Source organism: Sparus aurata, chromosome 1 (genome assembly GCF_900880675.1).
Source record: "Sparus aurata chromosome 1, fSpaAur1.1, whole genome shotgun sequence".
In the NCBI taxonomy this organism is placed as follows: Eukaryota; Metazoa; Chordata; class Actinopteri; order Spariformes; family Sparidae; genus Sparus; species Sparus aurata.
In genome coordinates, this window is record NC_044187.1 from 29062090 (window position 1) to 29086728 (window position 24639).

A 24639-nucleotide genomic window follows, 5' to 3' on the forward strand; every position below is an offset into this window, starting at 1 on the left:
TGTCAACTAATGATCAGAGGTTCCAGTCAACGGTTAATACTAACCATGAATGAGAGAATGAGTATGATTGATTCTCATAGAATCATAGACATTCAACCTCCTCCACCTGTCAGAGACTAAATTTGAATTGGACTGCATCACATCTGTAGTATGTCTAACTTACTAACATGATCTTATGAATGTTTTCAACCACTTCTTTGACAGGACCTGTTCCACCTGAAGGTAGAATATAGCAATAGGTCTAGGAACAAAGCCAGCACTTCAAGTACAGCACTCAACAAAGACAGGTTATCTCAGGGTATAGAACTGTGTTGTAGATACCGTACTTTACACCATTAATAATTTGGAATGAATCTGATTAATGATATAATAAAACATGCGGATTGGCAGGTTTTTAACTCAATAAACAGACACCACAGTATGTTTGATATATCCTATATTTTTATTAAACAAAATTTCAGTAAAAACTCTTATTAAGTAGAAAGACGAATTTCCCTGTCAGTAGTTTGCTCCAGCTGTAGGGCCGACCCCGACTACCTTATCTCACCTGCTGACTCATGAATGAATCAACAGGTTGAACACATCTGTGAAACCACGGTGTTGCAGATGATCACAGTCGCATGATCTTTTCTTTAAAATTCAGTTTAGAAGGATAGACATCTTTGTTAATGTTCTGCTAATGCCGGATAATGTGAACATTTCCCACTGAATAACTTATAAAAGGTGAGATACTATTCCTAAAAAACAAACATCCCAAAAAGTTATTAACAAGTGAAGGGGGCCGGGGGAGCAGCCCTACCCTGCTCTCTCTCAGAGGTCTGTCAGAGACCCCCACATCTCCACGTTTGTACACTCCTACTGAATTAGTGCCGCCGACTCTTTAGTGTTGGGTCACAGCGGGAGAAAGTTGACAGTATATAGTGTCAAAACTACAGCGTAGACAGCAGTGTCTGTTACAAAGGCGTTAAGAAAAGAAATAGAGCGGTGAGCAGGTGCACCGTGCACGTTGAGCCACCTCTGGCAGTGTTTTCAACTATTATCCTCTTTCGTTTTATTTTTTCATAAAAAAGGAAGCTACATGATTATCGTCACAAAATAAAATCTCTTTGGCATAGAATACCCACCCAAAAGCGTAAACACACACACACACTCACTCACTCACATGCACACACGCACTTTTAAAACGTTCTAACAGAAACCTACAAGCATCGTCACTGTCAGAATTATAATCAGCAAAATAATGCTATAAAACAAAGTTGAGCCCTGTTAAGATTATGAGTCCCGTACTCAGTGATAATTGCATATATTACATCAGGCTGAGAGCAGAGGGAATAATCTCTACTGACGACTATATTCTCTTCTTTGTCCCATTATGTCCCACATCAGTTCCTCCGCTTCCTTTTTCCACCTCTCTCACTCCTCTGGCTCTATAAGAAGAGGAAAATGCCGTGATGAGAAAAAAACACTTCAACTTGCTTGTCCAGCACAGCTCCTCCACAGACAGGTTATTTAAAAGTTATTATGTTTAAGAAAATAAACGTCACGCTTTAAAGACTCTACTTATTTGAAATTTCTACTGTGAGCAAAGAGCTCTAACATGAACGCCAACGAGAGACCTGCGTATTTGTGTTTTTGTCTGTCTCACTAGTTTGAGGCTAGTTGGTGGTAAACTTCACTGCACCAATCAGGATTACAGTCACTTCTTTCACCATGTTTGGAAGAAAACTCACCTTTTGGTCAGTACTCATTGTATTGTCTTTCGTAGGCCATGCCGCCTCCTAATTCCTCTGGCATCACAGGTACCTCCATGCCGTCCATCGGCATTATACATGTGTACCCTCCATATCCTTGGAAACCAACATCCAGCTCTGTAAAAGATAAAAACATTTGTTTTTGTTTTTTTGTTTTTTTAATTCTTACACACTGGACCAACACTCTTTATGATATTTAACTTCCCCCTGTACTCCAAAGCTAACATCATAAAACATTTTTGGCAAGTTTTTGGATCACACTGGTCCTCGAGTAAGGCGAAGCTAATCCATTTTTCCTTAAGAGTCTCTTCCCTGAATGCAGACAGAAAATACCAAGGCCATACAAGGAGAAAAGTCAAGAGAGGGAACGGATGGGAAATAAGAGAAAGATTCAAACACAGATAAGGACGCACCAGGGAGGAGATTGATTGAGTAAAACCTTTTAGACTTGGCAAAGAGGAGTAAGTAGTGATGTATTGAGAGAAAGTGATTTGATAAACCCAAGAAAAGTCAAAGGTTCAGCCACTGAGGTGATGTACTTCACTGATGAAGACCGAGAAGAGGACTCAATTGAAAAATGATTAAAAAACTAAAACAAGCTAGGCCTCATTTCAGAGTACTCGTCAAACTACATAAACCATTTCTTTTGCTACAATGTGACGACAGTAAATAGTATCTGTAGGCTGCAGCAGGGAGGCAATCTGTTAGCACATTATGGCATTTTAACACTGTGGTCACTGCCTGTGTCGGAGCGACGCGGTGCTGAGGAATGTGCTGTATGTGCACATTTCAGCCATAGTTACTCACCATCTTGATAGGGTCCATCCATGGGGACGCTGTTGTGGGCCTGCAGAGAGGTCACAATGAGGAAAGGTCAAATGAAGTACAAAAACTTTCACCATAGTAAACTGTATTTTATAGTCATGAAAGAATTAATATATTATTATATATTAAGATAACTAAAAAAAGAATTGCTCCTCAGGAAGTACTTTATAACTGCTATCAGCATTATATAAAGTTGCTCAGATTACTAAGATGTAGACCCAGAGTGCTAAAGGGATTTCAAAATTGTTTAAAAATCTACTTTTATGTTTAGTTGTCATGTCCTGGCAGTGGAGGGCGCCAGACACTCACCATCTCCCAGGCAGCAGCGTCGTGCTTGAACAGAGAGTGTGTGAGCTCCACAGACACTCGCTTCTTGTAGTCTGAGTTCTTATCCTCAGAGATACGGAAGAGCACAGCAGCAGCGTAGGTAGCTGAGGGGGGGAAGAGAGAGAATCAGGACACATTCAGTGATGTACAACAACACCCCAATCCTTATCAAAACTATAATATTAATAAGGTCTTATAGCCGGCACATAGACAGAGAAACAAACATAATGTTTTTTTTTTTTTTAAAGTAACAGTAAAAACAAAACAATTCTATCAGGCGGGCCATGGACTGCCCTGGCCCGCCTGATATAATTGCGCCACTTAATGGTATGCTCTTCATATTTACTGTGAAGACATAAGAGCGACTTCTCTCTTCTCATTTATATTGACAGTAAGCACAGCACTTGAGTAAATTGACTTTGAAGCTTTCCACCTATGACTAAATGATATATTCCAGTAAGCTAATCACAGTGCATCATCTACATGTCCTACCAATGCCCTCGTTGTTGGAGTGCAGCAACTCCATCAGCGGAGCTGACGCTCCCTCTGCGTCGATGAGCTCGGCTGACGGTTTGTCCAAGGCCAGCTCACACAGGACACCCGCTGCTACGCGCTTCACGTTGTCCACTGGAGAGTAGAGCAGCTGGAGACGGGGAGGAAGAAAATGAGTCAAACAAAACAAACAAAAGGAAGTTAATCATCAAGGCAGGGGGGTGGGAGAGCTTCAGCTTCCTCTGTTACCTGAACAAACAGAGGAATGGTCTGCAGGTTGGCGATCTCTGCTCTGTTGATGGGATCTCTGGCCAGGATGTGCAGGGCTCCGGTGCAGCCCTCCACAATCTCCTCCATCCTCACTCCATCCTACAGATGAAAAGACAGGGAAATTCATAAATATCATACACACACACAAAAAAATAAAAATAAAATAAACATAGATGAATAAACATGCACATTTGATCAGTGATCTCATGCATCATTTCAAACTAGCTCCTCATGTACCTGGTATGTCTGCTGGGCGGATGAACCATGTTTCTGTGCGTCCTGGTGGGATTTGAGCAGCAGGTTGACCAGACGGGGAATCACTCCAGAGTCCCTCAGAGGAGCCTGGTTCTCTGGGCACAGGGCCAGGTTGCGGATCAGGCCAACCACAGCCTTCAGGCAGGGAAGAGATGCAATGTCATGATACTGTTCACCGATGATTGGTCAGCAAGTAAAACAAAGCTGACAAACTAAAACTTACAGCTCCTTTTAGAAACACTAAGTGATAATTTTGTGCACCGAAACCTGTTGTTGTAAAACAAACTGTTCCTGCTGTCATGTTCATTTCATGCTCTCTTAGGCTGATGGAGAATCTGGCCTTCAGCCGGATCTGGCATCTCCTCTGTCCATCTGTCTCCTTCTCACCATTTTTCTACAGTTTTTCACTTTGGACAAACCCATTAACTCATCAATATGTTTGTTTCATAGTACTTGACTTATGTTCCTTCAAACAACCGTTTTCCCTCTAGCTGTAACTAAACTCCTTTCCACCGTCGTAGTAGGAAAAAACACTCACTTCCCTAAGGATCAATTTAAGGGTCAGAGACATTTTGAGCACATGGATATTTGGAATTATTTAAATGTATTGCCATTTCTTTTTAAAGCATTGAAAAAAACTGCATGAAAACAAAAACGTTAATTTTTTATGATCATTTCTCAAGCTTAAAATTTCACTGACCCTCTACTACTGAACCTCCCTCTCCCTTCACTCTACCTTGATGACAGGCCAGTAGTAGGGTTGGTTGAGCAGCTTGACGATGGCGGGGATGCCGTAGTGTTTCCTCACAGCATTCTGCGCCACCTCTGCCTGTTGGTGGCGTGAAGTCAGGTGACGCAGAGCGCAGACGGCAGGTTCGGTCACATCCTCCTTCTCGCCCGCGCGCAGGATGGCGTGGATCAGTGCCTCTACACCGTTGCTCTGGGTGACCAGAGTCTTATTGTGGGCATTGTTGCATGTGAGGTTTGACAAGATGCCTGTGGCGCAAGTGAGCATGTTGAGGTCATCTGAGCTGAGCAGGCCAACCAGCACCTGCAGCAGGCTGTCCATACCCTCCTGGAAACAGGAAGAGAGTGATTTTAGCAAGTTCCTCTACTGATAAATGAAGCGATATTAGAAAAAAAGAAAGGAGTTTGTGGACACAGACCTCCTTGGTGGCTGCGTCAGACAGGTTCCTGAGTGTCCACAGGCAGTTCTGCATCAGACGCTGACTGGAGCCTGTCAGGTGTTGACCCAGAGCCTGCATCCCACCTGCAGGGAACAGAGAAGTCAGATTACTCAGCTCTCAGCAACATCTCATCAGCTGTCATGAAGATATGTGGTTGACAAGAAGCCATTAGCCGCACCTGTATGGCTACCTTGTACGCACACACAAATACGCGCACGCACATGCACACACATGCACACACATGCACACACATGCACACACATGCACACACAGGTGTGTGCACACAGACAACATGTATTACACACCAGCCTCTACAATGGCAGGTTTGTTGCTTGGGCACACAGAGAGGACTTTGAGAACACGGCTTGTGGTCCACAGCAGCTTCTCATAGCTGTAGTTCCTCATGATGTGAACGAGACCTTCAGGACCTCTGTTGGCAAGGATGATGAGCTGTGAAAGAGAAAGAGAGAAAAAAGGTTATGTGAGTATGTGTGGGTATACAAAGCAAAGTTAAAAGTTGAGTGAAAATGACTTTGATTCTATAACCTCATGTTTTACAATTCACAGCTCTGCGACCTGTCCAGGCAGATGAACACTACTAAATCTTCACACATTTTATTGCTCTTGACAGATAACCACACCCATTCACACCCCACTATGCCAGCACCTGAACAACTCTGTTCTCATGCCACACCCAAAACAAAAACACATGCACACACAAGCTCCACAACTTGAACAGTCTCAAATTACAGAAGTTGGCTGGAATGAAGTGTACCAGCTATTGTATTGTGTTACTGATAATTACACTAACACACTCTCACACACACACCTTGCTCTCCTGGTTGCCATAGGACAGAAGCTGCAGGCAGTCTGTGGTGATAGCCAGGAACTTGGGGTTGCTCTTATTCAGCAGGGGAACCATCCTCTGCAGGCCGTCAGCTAGACGAACAGCCATCTTTGCTCCTTCCTGGTGCAGCAGCAGGTTGTGGAGTGTGGTGATGGCGTAGAAGAGCACAGACTCCATGGGAGAGCTGAGGGAGAGAAACGGGTGTGGTAAGAAGAAAAAAATGACAATTTTAATTAGTTTTTCCTGTTTACTTTTTTTGTGGGACCCAATTATGTTATTATTATCATTTATTTTTATTTTTTAATGGGTCTCGTATGTTTCAACACACTCCAGAGAATACTCTTAAATTAGATCTTATATTGGCAAGAGCAAAAAGGGTTTTATGTAGTCAAAAGGTGACATTTGCAGAGCCGGCCTTGTTGTTGCTCTGCAAATCTTTTAAGGCTAATGCTAGTACTAGTGAATCAAAAGCTCTTGTTATACTGGAAAATACCCCATAATGACTTCACATCGTCTGTTTGTCATGTTTCAGTGCTATCCCTTTCCCTTTCATGCCAGTGCTATCAGGAACAGTACATTTCCCAACACATATTAGCAACTAAAACAACGATAATGATCAAAGTCAGAACTGACATAAGTCATATAACTTCCTAAATTGGGGTACCTGAGCATGCGGACCAAAGCAGGGATGCCTCCAGACTTGAAGATGGAGAGCAGGCCCTCTCTCTGGTGGGACAGGTTGTGGAGGATGCTGGCTGTGGCCCGCGCCGTCTCCATGTCGCTTGTGTTTTGCATGGCCCGCACCACTGCTGCCACCATCTGAGGGGACTGCATCAGCGCCCGCCGAGATGCCTCCTTGCGTGTGAGCTGGTTGACAATCTGTGCAGCCTTGCTGACCACCACCTGAGGAGAAATGAAAAGGGAGAAGACTAGTTGTTTACTGGTGGAAGTATTAAATGCATACTTCAAAAAGGAACTGTCTGGTTTCAATGTTATTTCTATAATAGAGGGTGTTACTGATGTAAATTTCAAGAGGAAGGCTTCAAATAAACCGCAAATATTCAATTTACAATGTAGCTGCAACAACTAATACATTAGTTTCCAGCTGCTAAAATAGTATCTGACTATTTTGAGTTTCCTACAGTCAGCAGTCATTTAGCTAAGCAGATGTCTACAAATAACCCAATGTAAAACCACAATGTGTCACTTTTCATCGCAGTGTGTTATCTAAAAAATGTTTTGAAATCTTAGGACAGAGCCAAGCTACTGTTTGTTCTTGTTTCAAGTCTTTTCGCTAAATTAAGCTAAGCTATGCTCAACTAAGCCAAGCTAAGCTAACCTAAACATCTGCCAGCTGTAACTGTTGAACTATTCCTTTGATTGTCAGTTGACTATTTTTTCAATTGCCTGAAACATAGTTTCAGCTCTTTAGTCATGTACGTATATACGGGACTTCTTAACTCAATATAATTAGGTCGTAAGACCCTTAACCCTTAATGTATCAAATAATGGCAAATTATACCATATATAAATATTGTGTGTTCCTCACCTGGTCTTCATCGTTGAGCAATTTGGTAAGCTCAGGCACGGCACGTGTGGCGAGCTCTGCATCATCCTGGTAATTGATCAGATGGATGATGGCTGTCTTGAGCATCTGGGAGGGCTCGGCCAGTCGCTGGACATTGGTCATCTGGGACGGGTCTGTCTGAGTCGACAGGATGGTAGTGCCCGTCTCCAGAGTCTCTGGGAACATTGCAGCCCGCACTCGCTGTGCTCTTGTAACGAACTCCGTGTCTATCAAGATATGAGATGATAATGATTTCCCAGGACTCATTAATATATTTCAACCTTTGTCTTTATTACATATTTTGTGGTTTGGTGTGTGCTTGTTGTCTTACTAGGCTCTTCCCTTGTGACCGTGGTGGTGGTCACAGTGTAGTGCTTGGAAGTAGAGTAATCGCCATCGTCAGTAGTGACTGTGGTGGCGCCGGACTGGATGCCCGAATCCAAGCCATACATTGTCCGCTGCCAGTCTTCCACCTTCGCCATGCTGCTATCACGCTCACCCACTGCCGAGCACGGAGAGAGGAGGTGTCAAAGGTGTTGGATCCAATAAGTTTAAGTTTGATCAACATCAAATGAGGATATTTTTCCTCCACAGTGAACCAATTTTTCACTTCCATGCCACATGAAGTGACTTGTTTTACAGAGCTTACCTTTCATCATAATTTTCATATTAAGGAAGTGCCCTTAATATATGAGAATAGTTGGAAGTAGGAAAGGTCATGATCAAAATGTTCAACAGTGCCCCTTTGAAAATACTTTCAAATGAGGTGATGAAGACAAAACTAAATATGAAACTGTATGAGCTAAATCTAAAGTCTAAATAAAATCACTATATTATTCAAAGAGTTTCCAGAAATGTAGGAGGAGGAAATAAAAAAGTAAAATAAGCTGAATTTTGAATCACTTACTCTGCATTTCCATCCTTGCCTTCCGCGATCAAAACAACAATGAAGCAAACCTAAAAAACACACAAAAAAAAAAATCAAGATTCAGTCAAACATTTCTTCTGCTGTAATGATGCTGAAAACTTTGCTACATCTGCCTCTTTTCATGAATTAATAAATATTCCAGTGAGGTCTCTGCTCCTTTACCAAGACTGTCATTTTTTTTTTTTATTCCACTTGTGTATGACAGTACTAGCTGATGACCCTTCACTCCCCACCACCCTCCCTCCCAGCCTTGCACCCTGACCTGAAAATGACAATGCAGAGCAGCAGTAGAGGCTCATGGGACAGTGAGGGTGAAGTGGGCTGAGAGACAGCTGTAAGTTAGGAATGCCAGCCACTCAGAGTGACCTCTCACCCCAGGGCCTCCGCCCACATAGCAGTGGGAGCAGCCTGCTGCTGACGCTTGGCAAAAAGGAACCTGCTCGTCAGGCTTTGACTCCGCCGGGTGAGCATGTATGTGCGAGACTACAGACAGTGAGTATACTTCTAGTCACACACAAGCCTAAATCTCTAAGAAAAGGCCTGCAACTTCACTCTAAATCTAGTTTTTTCTATATTACTACACACCTAAGTGAGTGTGTTCCCAGTAATCTGACATACTGAGGCACCTTGTGTAGTTATATTTCAATACCGCTTCACAGATTGAGTAACTGCCACTGACGTGTTGCTGCAAGTTTGTCCTGCACCTCCTACATGATCTTGCTTTCCTGATAAAAAGAGCATTCCTCTCACTATGTGAGTCAGGTTCTCAGTCATCAGATCGTAATCTTACTGTATCACATATTGATATAATCTTTCATATTGGTCTAGTGTGCTTACATTTTCATGGATTTTACCATCGATTCCATCATCATGCACCTCTGAAACAAAATACTTAAAATTCTGCTTCTTAAATGTGAAGATACATCTAAGCATTTTTTGCTTCTCATTTGAAACAGTATATGAAGAGTCTTCAATCTGTAGACGGGATGTTTTTTTGTACAATTTTACAGACTAAATTAATCAGTTATCCTGAAAATATTCAGCAGATTAATCAATAATGGAAATAATCATTAGCTGCAGCCCTAAACATCCCACCTTATGTTCTGATCTAATGACAACTAAAACATACACTGGACTATATTTCTAGACTTCTTGTTTCCTGGTATCTGCAGCCTGAATGTCATCAACCACACACAAAAAAAAATCTGAATTCATAATGGCTGCTTGCCACTGCATGTGACATATGACTGATATAACACAATGCATTTACTGTGCTATGTTTTCAGATGTTTGTTACTGAGAGGAGGCTTTTTGGTGTCCATTGCAAGGGTGCCCTGTGTGTGTGTGTGTGTGTGTGTGTGTGTGTGTGTGTGTGTGTGTGTGAGAGAGAGATACATATAAGGGTGTGTTTGCTGATTTCTGCAGATGCATTGAACAGCTAGGCAAACAAACAAAGGCTGTACCAGACAAAAAAGAGGGGAAAATCACTGCCATCCTTTGGCTGACAGCTGGTTATAGCTTTGATTCCAACAATAGAAACTACGCTTATCTTCCATCTTAACAAGTAATAAAACAAGTCGGGACTAAGAGCTACAAACTCAAGCTGCTGAACTGGCACAAAATGAGCAATAAACCCCATAATTACCACCTTTACGTCTGCTCACATTCAAACATTGAGGAGCAAATTCATACAACTTAACAATGTGTTGAGTACCATAATGAAAGTTGATCTATGGGTTTGGAAGAAAGGAATTTGTACAAAGATGAACTCTTGTCGCGCTCCCTTACTCTGGAGCTGTTGATGATGTTAGAGCGAATGCACCACTCCCTCAACCTTTTGCCCTCTGACTTTGCATACGGATGTGTTGTGTTGTGTTTAAGGCCCTCAAACAACCCAGCCCACTTTTTCTCCCCCAGGCATCATACCGTGTGTGTTTCTTGTGCTGGTGTGTGTGCGTCCCTGTAGCAGGAGGGCTTTGTTTAACATTACAGTTTGTATGAAGAAGAACCTACAATAGTGTGTGCACTGCATGTTCCTCATTAGTTTGTGACTGTCCAAAGTTTTCACTCTCACATAAAGGTCCAGCATGTTTTTGGGACTACACATTAGGGCTCGGCATTTAATCTATATTATACCGTTATCATGATATGAGACCATAAAACATCTCTTAAGTGACCAGACTGTTGCACTGGTTCTAATACTTGCCTTTATATCCACATTCCTGACATCACAGTGTGTTCATATTTTGTAAAAGCACCAACAGTCATCCCTACAACACTGTTGCAACATCATTATCGATGTATTTGTTAAAGATATCGTGTTATTTGCTGTTGTCCTCCAATCCGTCCAATAACATTCATGAAATACATTTGAGGAGATTTCTACATATCAAGACATATAATGTGCATCATGATATAACTGAAAATATCATACTTAGGCCATATCACCCAGCCCTACTGCATGTGATGTCAATATGCACTTGTTCAAAATACACCCACCTGAACCTGATGTTGTTTTAAAGTCCCCAACATGTGACTCTTTCAGGGAGCAGCAGTGCAGCGAGTTCACCTGTAGTCAGTCTGGCACCAGATCCTGTAGGACCAGGCCCCAGAGGACTGTCTGTGCTTGCAGCTACATGCTACCCTGCAGACGATTCTCTGACGCAAAAGGGCACAGGCAGAAACTATGCTCATAATCACCGTGTATTCCCACCTCTCTGTGTTAAGGTGTGGCCTCTCACAGAAGCATGAGCAGCTTGTTCGACAACATGGTAAGCAACTTCTGGCTATCCACTGATCAGCATGGCAATGGGGATAAATTGACGTTAACCAGACAATAAAAAAAACAACCAAAAAAAAAAGCATTTTATCGACTCATCTCTGAAGGCACGTGCACACAAACACAGCTGATATAAAACAAAGCCCACGTGACTGTTTTGTTAAATGCAGAACTCCAGCATGTACACACATAACTTTTCTGTTCTCTGTAAATCAGGGGCTGTGTTTGTGTAGTCTTTGTTTTCCTGGGCGAGGCAGTGGGTTCAGCCAACTGTTGCAATGCCGCGACACACCCCGCATATCGCCTAGGTTACCAAAAGGCACTGTGCTGTGGGAGTTTTATCTGTTGACCCATCTCTTGTCTGAAACCATGCTCACTTGATTGCTGATAAGTGTTGTTGGCTCATAGGATTTCTCCATTAAAAAAAAAAGGAAAAAAAGAAAAGGTTTTACTTAACAATGCTTAATGTGGTCCAAGCCAAGAAAATCATTCAAAGATTTGATTTTAAGTGATTAAAAAATATCAAAACTTAAAAAACAAAATTATCATATTATACAGAAAGCTATGTTTCATGTTCAGGTCAAAGTAAAGCGCAGTTTCACAAGGCTTATCTTACTGATCCCTCCCCCATTGTTCAGTGCAGACTAAAAGCTGTTGGTTGTGTTGTGTACCTCTGACTGGACTTTGCTCTCTTCTAGTTAATGAGTGATGCATCCTTTTCACTCTCACTGTACCTTGCTCTGTCATTATCATTACATCCACCAGGGTCTATCCACCTACACATACGAATGGTTACACGGAAGCCACACCCTTGCTCAGCAAAATGTCACACCCACAATCTCCCATTCTCTTGTTAAGCAACAGCCTCTGAGGACGACTTTAGGGGGCTTCTTCCATTAAAAAAAACAAACAAAAAAAAAACAAACCCTGCACAGTAAAATCAGGAATGTGGATCAGTGAAAGCTGCCAGCAAACGAGTTGCAACAGAAAAGCAGAGGTGGATACTGTTCAGTGCCCCGATGTTGGTGTGACATTCCACACTAACACAGTATATTCAGTCTGTCCATGTGTAAATCTTGTGCTGCGTTTCACGCTTCTAAACTTCTCAGTGACTCACTCATACATTGCTCAAATTAACAGATACTGAGGAAACCTTGCTACTGTGACAATAGATGAGTAATGCTGTTCTCAATCATGAGAACAGGTTCACTATCCTACCCCCTCCACAGGCATGTCAGACAGGGAGCGTCAGCAGTGACAAGCTCTCAACAAGGGTGTGGCATCAGAGTGAGTGATCTGGGTGAGGCTGAATACACCTAATGACCAGAGGGGCTAAACTGTAGATCTGTCATTTTATTCTCCTCGTCAATCCTTCCAATAATTGAGAAGTTGTCAGTTACAAACTCGGGATGTATAAAAAAAACATCCCAGCAGGCCAGAATTTGACTTTGCTGGTCTAAGCTCCTCTTTGTGTCACAGCAGGAATCAATCAGGTCAGGGAAGAGGCCCAGGGGGCTGGAGATGCACTCTAGTCGTATTCCAGAGTGCCTCCTAACATACATTACAGAGTGTGCAGTGATTTGTTATTTAGCTTCATGCCTGTTTGGCAGGCAGGGGTGTAAATAACATGTCACAGGGCTCTGCTAGGATTTTACATGCCTGCTTGAGAAGATTAAGCTTGCAAAAATAGTACAAAATGTATGTAAAGGCTAAGTTTGGAAATTACATTTATTTGCCTTCTTGCCAAGAGTTGGATGAGAAGGTTGGTGCCATTAACATTTCTGTCTGTTAAATGTGAAGCTAGGGCAGGTAGCCAGATAGCTTAGCTTCGCATTAATACTGGAACAGGAGGAATCGGCTAAATACAGCATGAATTCACTATGTAGACCTACATGTTCCCCCATAGAGCGCCATTATAATAGCAACATCTGTAAAACTGTTGACAGGACAACTCAAACTAAGAAGATTATTAAAACTATGACTATCTTTATTATGAATTTCTGATTCATTGGAGTTTTGTATTTTAAATTGTAAATCAGTGGCATCATCAAAATGTGAAGTCAATGGGCCATGTGGGAACATACAGGTGGACTTAGAGGGAGAAAATCTACTGGGCAAATTGAGTGGGCTGCAACCAGTAAGTAAGTAGAAGCTAGAGATTTTTTGGCCAGATGCACCAGGTGAGCAGTTCTCTTTGGACTGAATAGGCACCATTTTTGTTTATCTAATAAATCTATGAAATACAAATACAGTCACTTCTAAAAGATCAATATATGGCACGTTAAGTATTGATTGTCCAATTCTTATAATGATTTAAAAAAAAACACCAAGAAATAGTCCTGCACGTAACCCCTGTACAACTACAACCTTTGTTGTTTATGCTAAAATAAAGCTAAGCTGTCTCCTTCATGTTTATCATACAGACATGCAAGTGTTTCAGTCTTTTTACTCTTTATAACCTTTGTACTATAACAGTTGTAGAAACTTAACCTCATCTGGAGCTCTGTGATTCCTAACAGGCTTGCTAATGTCATGTTTAGGCTGACACGCAAATAAAGCAGATTATGTTACCACACATCTGTAAAGCTTCCTGCACCATCTGCACAGATCAACTATTTGACATATAAGCTGACTGCCCACTACCACACTCACACATGCACACACGCACACCCCGTCAATTATATGTCCCCTGATATGCAACACACACTCCTCTTACAATAAACTGTTTCTTTAACACATCACCGTGCAATCACATGGCCCAATCTGACACAGTAAATGGGCAGAGCAGCCAGCTGAGCCTCTAGTGCTTCCATCTGACACTGTGCTCTTTGCATCTCTTCTGCAGAGTTGGGGGCTCAGCTGTCCCAATGGGATACAGTTTAACACCCCTACTAGCCCTCCTGGTCCCCAAACGACACATCCCTTACCCCCATTCATCTGACACTAGCCGTTATGGCACTGTAATGGAGGCAGCAGAGGCTAACTGGATAGCAGTTTGTTATAAATCAATAAGAGAGGATGTGAAGTTGTGCACAGCTAATGGATTTATTGTGGTGGGTGACAGGAAGTGCTGGTCAAAATGATCTGACTCACCAACACTGCTGGTCAGAGAGGGGAAGTTCATTAGGGAAAAGCTGTAATTTCACAACAGCTCCTACGTAATGCAGACGCAAAACTATGGTGACAAATACACAGGCTGTATCACTGTCATACATAAAGTTAAGAAAGACAACAGCTACAAGTTCACAATTTGTAAAAAGAAGTCATTTTTGGCAAGAGAACATTTGTCAATTGACTGTAACAGGCAGTTGATAAAGTCCAGACCACAGCAGCGCAGCCATGCCAAGAGCCCACAGAGAAAGAACAGACAATGAGATACTGCTGCTGATGTGCACACAAACTAAATTTTTCTAAACGTGGCAGACACAGCCCAGCATGCTCCGCTTCCTTGCCTTATCCCGACACATTCCCAACAACACAGTCGACCACAATAAGCATGCCAGTGAATAAAATAAGCAGCAGAATGGCTAAAAGCCCCAGATCTGTCAGTGGATTCTCTGAAGCTACTTTTAAGAGTTGAATTAAATCGGTGGAAGTCGTATAGTGGCAGTAAACTGGTGTGCAGTTGTTTACTCCCCGCGGGACCTCACTGTGAATCAAAGGAAATGTGAGCTGTCTCGGAGGAGGTACCCGAGTGCGGAGCAGGATCAGATTACCCGAGGCTGATAAAGAATGAGGAACGGAGTAAAAAGGGGCGGACCCGACCTTCATTTGCAAAGCAACAAAGTTCACGAAATGCTCCATAACACATCAGATACTGAATATGTCTAATGATTGTCTCGCATATCATGAGAACAATAGATCATAAAGATAAGGAGATAAGATGGATAGATATTGTTCAACTTTTCAAAAAAATCAAACCCAGCATTTTGAACATTTGATGGCCGATAACTTGAAGAAAGGGTTCTTTGGTGCAGTGTTCTTGCCCCAACAGTAAATAGGATGTCCCCCTCTCCATGTTGTTTGGATGACGGTAGGAAGGAAGAGGATGAACTGAGTCTCTGATACAGCACAGAAAGCCTCTGTGTAACTTTGTTTGTGGTAGAAAGGAAAGAGTAGCCGCATTGTCCCATTGACTGCTGTCACAGTGAGAAGGAAACCGGGTCTCAAGTGTCCCAACTGGATGCAACCAAAAAGGCTGAAGCACATCAAGATGGCTCTGTGTGTTCACTGGCCAAGTTTGGTAGCCAATGCTGCATCCAAAGCTCTGTTTAATAAAAGGCCTGACAGAGAGTTATTTCTTGAACTGCCACTGCTACGCATCGGTGTGCGGCTGAGCACTGAGGCGATGTGACAGATGATTAATTTTTCAGGGAGATTAGAGGCACGAGGGAGCGGGGGGTGGGGGACACTTTTGAGAGTGGGGCAAAAGTCTAGAGGGACCCAAAACTGCTCCTCTGGAAACAGTTCAAGTTCAGTTTGTTATTCTTCTAATAAATTACAGAAAATAGAAGCACTAAAGGACACAGTAAGTAATTGCTGCCTCTAGGGATCTCTTGATCAAAACACAACAAGGCAAGTAGTGTAGGACCATGGGAGTTGCTGTCCTCTTTGTTAAAAAAACAACACAGCATTGTTGATGAAAATCTATCTGCGCGACTCAGGCAGAAAGATTCACAGATGAGGAAACAATTTAAAGTTTTATTCACATCATGTCTAGTCGCGCTTGTGGACTTCCTTCCTCATTATTTGTGATATCTGATTGTTTCCTGGGAATGTATAACGACAAGCAACTAAATTAAACATGCTGCTGCATAAAATATAAGTACACAACTCAACAAAATATCCAACAAACGTATAACTGTTCAAGACAATTTAAAACGGAAACATTATCTAATATCTGCAGAGTGAAAACAAGCTTATTAAAAAAATGGTTGAAGGCATTTTGACAACAGATGTGTCTCATACACTGCTGTCGTCAGCCTCCGAATGCCGATTTTAAAGAAAAAGAAACAAAAAAGGAAGAATAGGAGCCTTGATTGTCTAAAACGCCCATGCATTTTTCAGTTTATCCAGTGTTTTGTAAAGAATTCACAGGCCCCAGGGTTGCACAACTTTCTCAACCCACGAGAGCATGAAGTCCCTCAAAAGCAGTGAAACACAGAAAACAAACCAAAAACAGAGTTATGAGATTTCCACTCAACGATGACGATATGCAAAATTAACTTGCTTGCAAGATGTTGACATTCTTCATGCTGTGCATCTAACAAGTCGCGCTTCCCTGGTGACTTTCTTTCCGTTTCAACCACACCCTTGCTGCCCTCACTTTTCTCAATCTCTCATAGAAGTGTAATTAAGGGACAGGGAGGAGGAGAAAAACAGACACCACAGGCCTCATCGGAGTCACTATGCCGAGAAGTGCAACTCAGCCAAATCACCCGACCGTGAAAACTTTATCTTTTGAGTCAGTGCTGGAATCTAGTTCACTCCCTCCCTGCTTGGAGACACTGTCAGTAATGAAAAAATCATCAATGGCAATGAATGCATAACGAAATCAGGAGGATTCAGCCAATTCCAGCATGCTGTTAAACTGACACATTGGTGTTTTGGACAGAGCTTTGATGTAAACCAACCTGGCACAGATTCTTACAGCTTTAAAGTGCATGAGATGGGAAGAAACAGCCATTTTTAGCAAGGGGCATCTTCTTGTCCTCGTTTGAGCCGACCAAGAGAACTGTTGTGCGTGAATAATTCATGTCAGTCATGGGTAGGGATCAGCTGGGCAGTGCCAGCATCACTTGCTCAGCATTATGCCACCGTGCTCTGCTAGAAGCTTCTGAGTTTATCTTTTGTCAGTGACAGCAGAAATCTTTTAAACGAGTGAATGTTTTTCAGACGATCCTGCCAATTAAATAATGACTGTATTCATCCGAGACAAAGACACCTCTAATTCTCTGGCTTGATTTCATTAACCCTTTCTTGGGACTCCTAGGTTTTAATTGCATCTGCTAAAGTCAAGTAGTTTAAAAGTAAATTAACCAGAGCTGCAGAGATTAATTGATTAGATCACCTATATTGATTAATTAAGATTGACTTTATTTTCTTGAAAAAAAAAAAATTCTTAATGCCAGCTTCATAATTGTGTATATTTGCTGGTGTCTTTTCTTCTCTAGGACCTTGATCAGCATTTTTAACCAATTTTAGATATCAAACATTAGATGTTAAATGGACAAAAAATAATTGTTAGTTGCATCACTGTGATTTCTGAAGGGTTGAGCCTTGGGTTTTGACTACAGCATAGTCTGATGAAGACTTCCTGCGTATTCACCCCGTAGAGATGTTGATGCCATTACACCACGTCCCTTTTGACTCCAAGCACAAAGACCCCTATCGTAGCTGACGGGAAACTTTATCTCCATGCGTCCTGCTCTCCATGGGAACAGTAAAACAGTGAGGCAGGCTGATATGCAAACATAGAGCAAGTCACACGATGTGTGCTCTGAGTGGCTGTTACCGAGCCCCTGGAAAGTAGTCAGTAAGGCACCACTGAACACAGACAGAAACGAGGTAAGGCAGTGAATCCACAGGAAAAGAAATCCTTCAAGCTAAACAAAGAGGTCAGGATATATGCCATACAGTAATCCCCTTTGCAAAGTGTAGACCTATTTATACACTGAAGGATCTCCTGGCCTCTTGCTCCGCTAATGTAGGACAGTATCACGGAATTAAGCAGGAGGGGGGAGATTATTACTGTGGCACCACAGCTGTAGCTGCGAAATCTACAGTAGTCACCCCCTCCTCCCTCCGCCACGTCCCACCACCCATCCACCCTCTTTCCCCAGGGCAGAAATGAACAGCTTTCCAACCAGTCTGACACAGGGCAAGCTCGGTGGAGGCCTGGCTGGCAGAAAGTATTGGCACTATGTCCTATTCATCCTGACACACATTCAGCAGCCTAAGCTCAGCTGGATGCATTGCTCTAGAAACAAGTTGGACACCACAAACTTGTTGAGTTCATTCTTGATGCTCTGTGATGGTGTATATTTCTGAATATTCCAACCAGAATACACCAGGTAATGTGTTTAGGTTTTTAATGGTCCAAGGGACAGAGGCTCAGTTTTGAAGAAAAGCTGTTTAACTTCTAATTCCAACGTGACCCTGTGTCAAATTTGACCTAAACAGATATTAAAGTTGGCTGAGGGGGAAGCCGCAAATTACTTGATCGGATAAGAAAAAAAGAGGATAAAGATAAAGTCATTTAAATGGATGCTAGATTTACTCGTGAAATCAAATGAAATAAAGTCCTGCGGTCACGAAGCAGGACTGAAAAAACGGCTGTCCTGTCAAATCTGGAGCATCTTCAGACTAAAGTAATGACATCATGAAGATTTGGCAACACCTGGAGACATCACTATTGTGATTCAACATTCAATGTCAAACATCACAGATTTGTGTGAACAGAAAGTCCCTCCCACATGCACAATTAGATCATTTAAGTATCTACAGTTGTGTTAACTCATATAATTCAGCTGCACTTAAGATAGCAGCTAACAATTATTGCCATTATCAGTCATCATCTGCTAGTTAATTTTATTGTAGGACTGGGTGGTAGCCTTAAATAATATTTATTCAATAAATTAAAATCTCCTCAAAGGACTTAACGAATGCTAGGAATGAGAGACAAAATCAAATATCACTTATTATTATTATTATTTTTTTTACCAAATGTTGATACTACACAGCAACTATGTATTAGGGATGACTTTTGGTACTTGCACAAAATATTAACACACTGAGATTTTGATAAATAATCATCTATGTGGACAGAATAACTAAGTCGATAGTAAGTCAAGAAAAATATCTATAACTATATAGCCTATAGCCTAATGCCCAGCCACAATTTCTTGATTAGTCATTGATCTGTAAGATGTCAGAAAACTGTGGATGACATCTTTAAATTGTTTTGTCCAACCAACAGAAAAAACCCAAATGTAGTCAACATAAAATCATAAAAGACTATAAAATAAATATAAAGACTTTATATTTAGATATCAGAAACAGTGTACTTTTGGCCCTTTTACCTTTAAAACATAACTTCAACGAATAAAAATAGATGGCAGCTAATTTTCCGTGGTCTGACTGAAGGATAAGTCGCTTCAGCTACGTCTTTATATAGCCTACAATGATATTCATGACTTAGTCGGAACAATAAATGCTTTGTTTGTTGTCGTCGTTGACAACATGTTAAGCGTCATGAAACTGAATGTGTGAGACTCGCACTATAATAAAACTTCAAATACTCTTCATTACTTCCTTTTAATAGAAAGATGTTATCTACATTAGCCACAAATGATGCTAACAGCCTTTCTCCTTATCACCTGCCTATCTCGCACGCGGACTAACAAACACGCACGCGCGCACACTTGGACACCACTGTGTGACTCTATTGACAAGTGACGTCAAGTTTAATGGTCGATACCGAGGCCAAAACCGTCGTTACGGTTCAGCAACACGAGCTTTGACGAGTGAAAACATGAGAAACTTACTTTGGGGGGCTGGAGAGCTCGCGGTTAACTCCGAACCAACAGCCTGTAGTGAACAGTTCGAGGCATGCGGAAATGAATTCCTAATACAAGACTGGATTTGCACCCAGGTAAGCAAAAAAATAAAATAAAAAGGGAAACGTAACCAGAACTTTACTCCACACAAACATAAAAGCTTATAAAAAAAAGAAGGATGGACACTGATAGACGACTGAGGAGTGGAGAAAAAAAAACCACGTAAGCGTCGGTGACAAAGACACTCAACAGCGGATTAAAAAACAATTGGAGAAAGTAACCGTGGGCTACACGCAGCGAATCTTACCTGTCGAAACACACGGAAGCGTCTTAGTTTATTCCAGGTCCGAGTGGTTTTCTTCGGGACGGGACACTTTGTCTGTATTTCTCCTCACTTTCACTGTCTCTTGTGCCGCTGCTGCTGCTGCTGGTGGCCGACAGCCCTCTGAACAAAAATGAGTAAAAGAAGCGTCACCTCAGCCCAGACTCCGCCCCCCCAGCCCGACCCCACCCTGCCACAGGACAACGCTACAGCGGGAGCCGCGTCACAGCGAGTTTTATTGTTACTGGGAACTGTAGCCACCAAACAAACAGCAGGTTGACGTAAACTTCTTTAAAACTGTCGCTTATTGTTGAGCAGAAAAACTCAAAGAGAGCTTGCTATGGGTGCTTGTCAGGACAACACTACAAGGGTGAAAATACGATTTAAAACTTCATCCGTATAAAATGTTTTCACATTTATAGCCAACAATAAACTTAACCTGTAGCCTAAAGGTAGCCCGTGTATAGTAATATAACATGGCCTTTATATACCATACATCAACACAGTCCAGCACTCTGAGCAAAACATGAAGACATTTGAGTAGAAGAAGAAAACCTGAAGGCTTGTTACTCTTCACATGTGAAGAGTTACATCAAGTTTTGAGTTGCTCGGGCATGTTGATTTTACAATAGTGTGTATTTGCATGTACTGTAACCACAACTGCGTGCACCTGTATGAGGACTCGACCACACCTTGATTACAACTCGAAACCAGACGGCAGTATGAGTCACCGCGGCCTGGAAGTGTTACGCAGCCAGAGGGTCTGATGCTCACGCTCCTCACAGAGAAACAGATGCAATCTGTTATGCGCGTTTGTGTCATGTGACTGACACAATCTTTGTTTTTCTTCCTTTTTGACATCAGTTTCTTTAGAAGGGTTGGTAAGGAGTGAGAGAGGGAGTGAGAGAGAGGGAGTGAGAGCGAGAGCAAGATAAAGTGAGTCAGAGATTTTATTCATGTACAATTTAGATTTTTAACCATTTGAACCCTTGTACGCCAGTCCTTGTAAAAATCTATTTATTTACAGTTGCTACTGTAAAACTGGACTGTGAAAACACTAAAATCACAAAAATAAAAGTGATTAGGGCTGCAACCTACAAATATTTTCAATATCTACCAATGTGCTGATTACTTTGTACATTAATCTATTCACCATCCGTTGTATAAAGTGTCGGAGAACAGGGAATAATGCAAATCCATTTTCACAACGGATGCTTTGACCTGTCAAAACAGGAAAATCAAAGGTGGATTTATAGCATTAATGATGGCTGCATTTCACTTAGGTGAACGCTGGTGTTGTGCACGCTGACTCACTGACAGGGTTTAACCGGAACAGTTAATGTAATGGAGCCATCGTTAACATTACTGGTCACAGCTGTGCTTTTCCTGCTTTCACAAGTCAATAACAAAAAAATGCGAACTGCAAAATGGCCATTTCATCTGCAGGGGACTGACTGTGCATGTCCATGATCACTGCTGTGGTAACATCCGTGGCCCTCCCTGTACAGACAACAAGCAGAAACAGAGCGATTGAAAAACACTCAGGCAGCAAAACCTTTTTCTGTTTATTGTTGACTCAATTCAGACTGGTACAGGCAAAAAAAATTAAAGAAATCCCTCCACCTACACTCTGATGGTGCTGATAATGTCCAACAGTGACAGAAACTAGTCATGCTGCCTATGTGACACCCTCAGACTGGATGATGGACTCAGATAGGTCAGGCTGTATACTGTGTCCTGCCTCGGGCCATATTGTCACCGCTCTCTCCTATGCGGCCATTGTGACAGTCATCATCTGTGCCTCCGCAAATGAAAGAGACAGGGACAGAGGAGGACAAGGCCACTGCTGGTTATATAGGCCATTATATTTGTCAGGGTGAATGTGTGGACTGACAGCCCCCTGCCTTTAAAAACAGCTTCAGGCCCAAATAACACTTTCGTAATGTGTTGCTCGAGGGTCTTGACTTTTATAAGACTATCCATTGACTGGGGCAGTGGCTGCACAACTTCTTACTATCAAAACTGTGACTTTTCCTTTTATTTTGCATGTCTTTGACTTGTTCTGGCTTTCTCTAGTCTATCCCTGGACAGTGGACACAGCGGCAGCACTGACATGAATGGTGCCATTGTTTTGAACACAGCAGCCTCTTTATTTTGAAAATTTGCCAGGAATTAAAAGATTGGGGCTTCATGTGACACTTCAGCTTTTGCGGACTCTGTCAAAGATTCCTAACTTTTTGGCTACAGCGCTAATTCAATATCTAGCTTTTCATGCCCGTTCCTTTAAAAAAATCAATTTATGTAGAAGCGTGCCTCTCTCTCTGTCAGAGTAGTTCAGAGGCTGCTCGTTTACACTTATGAACTTATGTTCTCTTTATCTTTTCTCAGTAATATGTTGCATCATAGATATCTTTACAAAGTCCGACATACCTCCGACCAAATTGTCTGGATATTCTCTGGGCAGGGGTCAATAAGATGTCTGTAGTCTTGCCCTGTAACCTCCCAGCGAACAGACCATGAATCTCACTGTGCGCCTGAATCTTTCATTCCAAGGACAGGACACGCTGATATGATGTCCCTGCTCTACAATACTGGCCTGTTTCGCTCCCTCCTCTGCCTCGCACCCCACAGGAAATGGTCCCATTGTCCTTGGGAGAGGAAGTGGCCTGGAGCAGACCACTAGCTTACTGGATTGATGGAGACTGTGGTAAATTATTAATCATCACTTACAAATGGAAGACATGTAGACACTGTAGTGTTGGCTGTCCACGGAGGAATGTTTTGAAACAATGGACAGTAGAGCTGCAGCTGACCACCTGTACCATGTAAGAGATCTCCACATTGAGTAAAGCCATGTGTTTTTGTGGCTGCAGCATTGCGAAGACAAGAACATCATGTTTTAATTTGACCAGATTGTCCAAATGTTTGCAGGATTTTCCAAACCCACAGCCGAACTGCGTCTGAAAAAAAGCAGTTGACTCTCCACTCAAAGTTCACTTACTCATTACATCTAGAGCTTTTGGCCTACTGCTGACACTCTGTCACACTGTCTCCATAGAGTCTTCACTTCTCTTTAACTTCTTGGAACAGTAGATGTACAAACTTGACATTATTTTGAGCACTTCTAACACTTCTCCATGTTGGTTTAGAAGTTGAGCTTGGAAACAACATTCAATATCCACTTGCTTGTCCTGGAGCTTTTAATTGGAACTGGAAGATGCAACATAGTTTTGTCAAATGCAGAATAGCATAAATTCACTTCAGTTCAATTCAAAAGGCTTTACAGGTGTTAGATTTTTTATGAGTCTCCAAAGCACAGTTAGAATTATGAACAAATAAGTAAGGAAATGAATGACAAAAAGTGTTAATAATATTAGGTGAGAGAATAAAATAGATAATGAAACAAATTTATATGTGTGCACACATAAATATATATTACATGTATCACATATAAAGGCTATCCTATTTCAATATGCATGAATGTATATACATATACAGTATATGCACATGCATACAATAATAACAACAATGAACGATTACTGACAACGTGGTGGCGGTGAGAAGAAATACGGTAGTAAGGAAGTATTTTTTTCTACAGTTGGTTTGTTGTGACAGGAAGTGACAAACTTAGCAGCTGGCACTGCACATTCTTTCTCCCCTCTATAAGATAAGCACTGATTTTTTTTCTTCCCTAAATTTTGGGAAGAATCAGTTCAGCTCATTATTGCCTTATATGGGCCATTTAACTCCATAAGACAAATCTACCAGTTTGATTGTAGATTAATATTTTGTATCTAAAATAAGATCTTTTTATTAACTTAATAAAGATGTCTACAAATGTTTACAGGTAATTGAGCAAGAAATCTTTGAACCAGATGTTAATGATGACTACAATCAGTTTTACAATTTTGCCACTAGAGGTCGACATAGACTAACACAATCAGTTACCACTGAACATGAAGTAGTGGAGGCATTTTAAGAGTCAGATCAGATGTGTGTTAGTGTGAAAGTGTGTAGTATGTCTGTGCACATTCTCAGGCGGGCTTGGTGGCTGGCTCTCAGGGTTAAAATAGCTCAGCGTTTGGTCCAGTCACATGTGGGTGTCCTTGCTAATTTGAGAGGATTCAGATAAAGTAAGAGAGGCAGCTGAAAATAACTACAGATGTTCTTTTAATGGCACACGTAACAATCTCACATGTAGTGCTCGTAAAGGACACTGTTTGTAATGAAAGGGGGTCTGATTGAGAAAGTACATCATCAACACTTTTATTACATGCATTCTGCTAGCTCAAATATGGCAAGTATTTGTTAATGTAATAGTAGTGAAGGCTTTCATAATAATGGTGTTTAGGTATTTCTCCAGCAGTTAGCGCTGCTGCTAAGAGTTTGTCACCTGTCACACACTCAGACTTGATCTGAGTCAGATAGGAAAACCAATAATATCAACAGGGTGTGATGTGATTTCTCTGTCTTAAAATACTTTGCATGTGACCAGTTGCTCCTATAGAGCCTCTTAAAACCCATGAGTCCA

The 24639-nt window shown here is 41.8% G+C and overlaps 1 protein-coding gene across 1 annotated transcript; it reads right to left on the reverse strand.

The window, feature by feature from the left end:
• Positions 1-419: 419 nt before the first annotated feature.
• On the reverse strand, positions 420-20249 carry jupa (junction plakoglobin a). Its single transcript, XM_030424791.1, has 16 exons — positions 20094-20249; positions 8429-8478; positions 7853-8023; positions 7504-7748; positions 6619-6857; positions 5937-6138; positions 5413-5557; positions 5087-5190; positions 4657-4995; positions 3903-4055; positions 3645-3764; positions 3396-3546; positions 2886-3007; positions 2559-2598; positions 1731-1868; positions 420-1427 (listed from the first exon to the last, which is right to left on the reverse strand). The coding sequence occupies exons 2-15, from the start codon at positions 8439-8441 to the stop codon at positions 1738-1740; spliced, it is 2175 nt and encodes a 724-aa protein (XP_030280651.1). The 5' UTR covers positions 8442-8478; positions 20094-20249; the 3' UTR covers positions 420-1427; positions 1731-1737.
• Between the last annotated feature and the right edge of the window lie 4390 nt (positions 20250-24639).

What these genes read in the sequence shown, in the direction of transcription:
- jupa (XM_030424791.1), bottom strand. An exon ending in GCTTTGGTCCGCATGCTCAG is followed by an intron (nt 6,139 to 6,618) that starts GTACCCCAATTT and finishes TCTCTCCCTCAG; the next exon opens with CTCTCCCATGGAGTCTGTGC. An exon ending in ACTACTGGCCTGTCATCAAG is followed by an intron (nt 4,056 to 4,656) that starts GTAGAGTGAAGG and finishes CCCTGCCTGAAG; the next exon opens with GCTGTGGTTGGCCTGATCCG.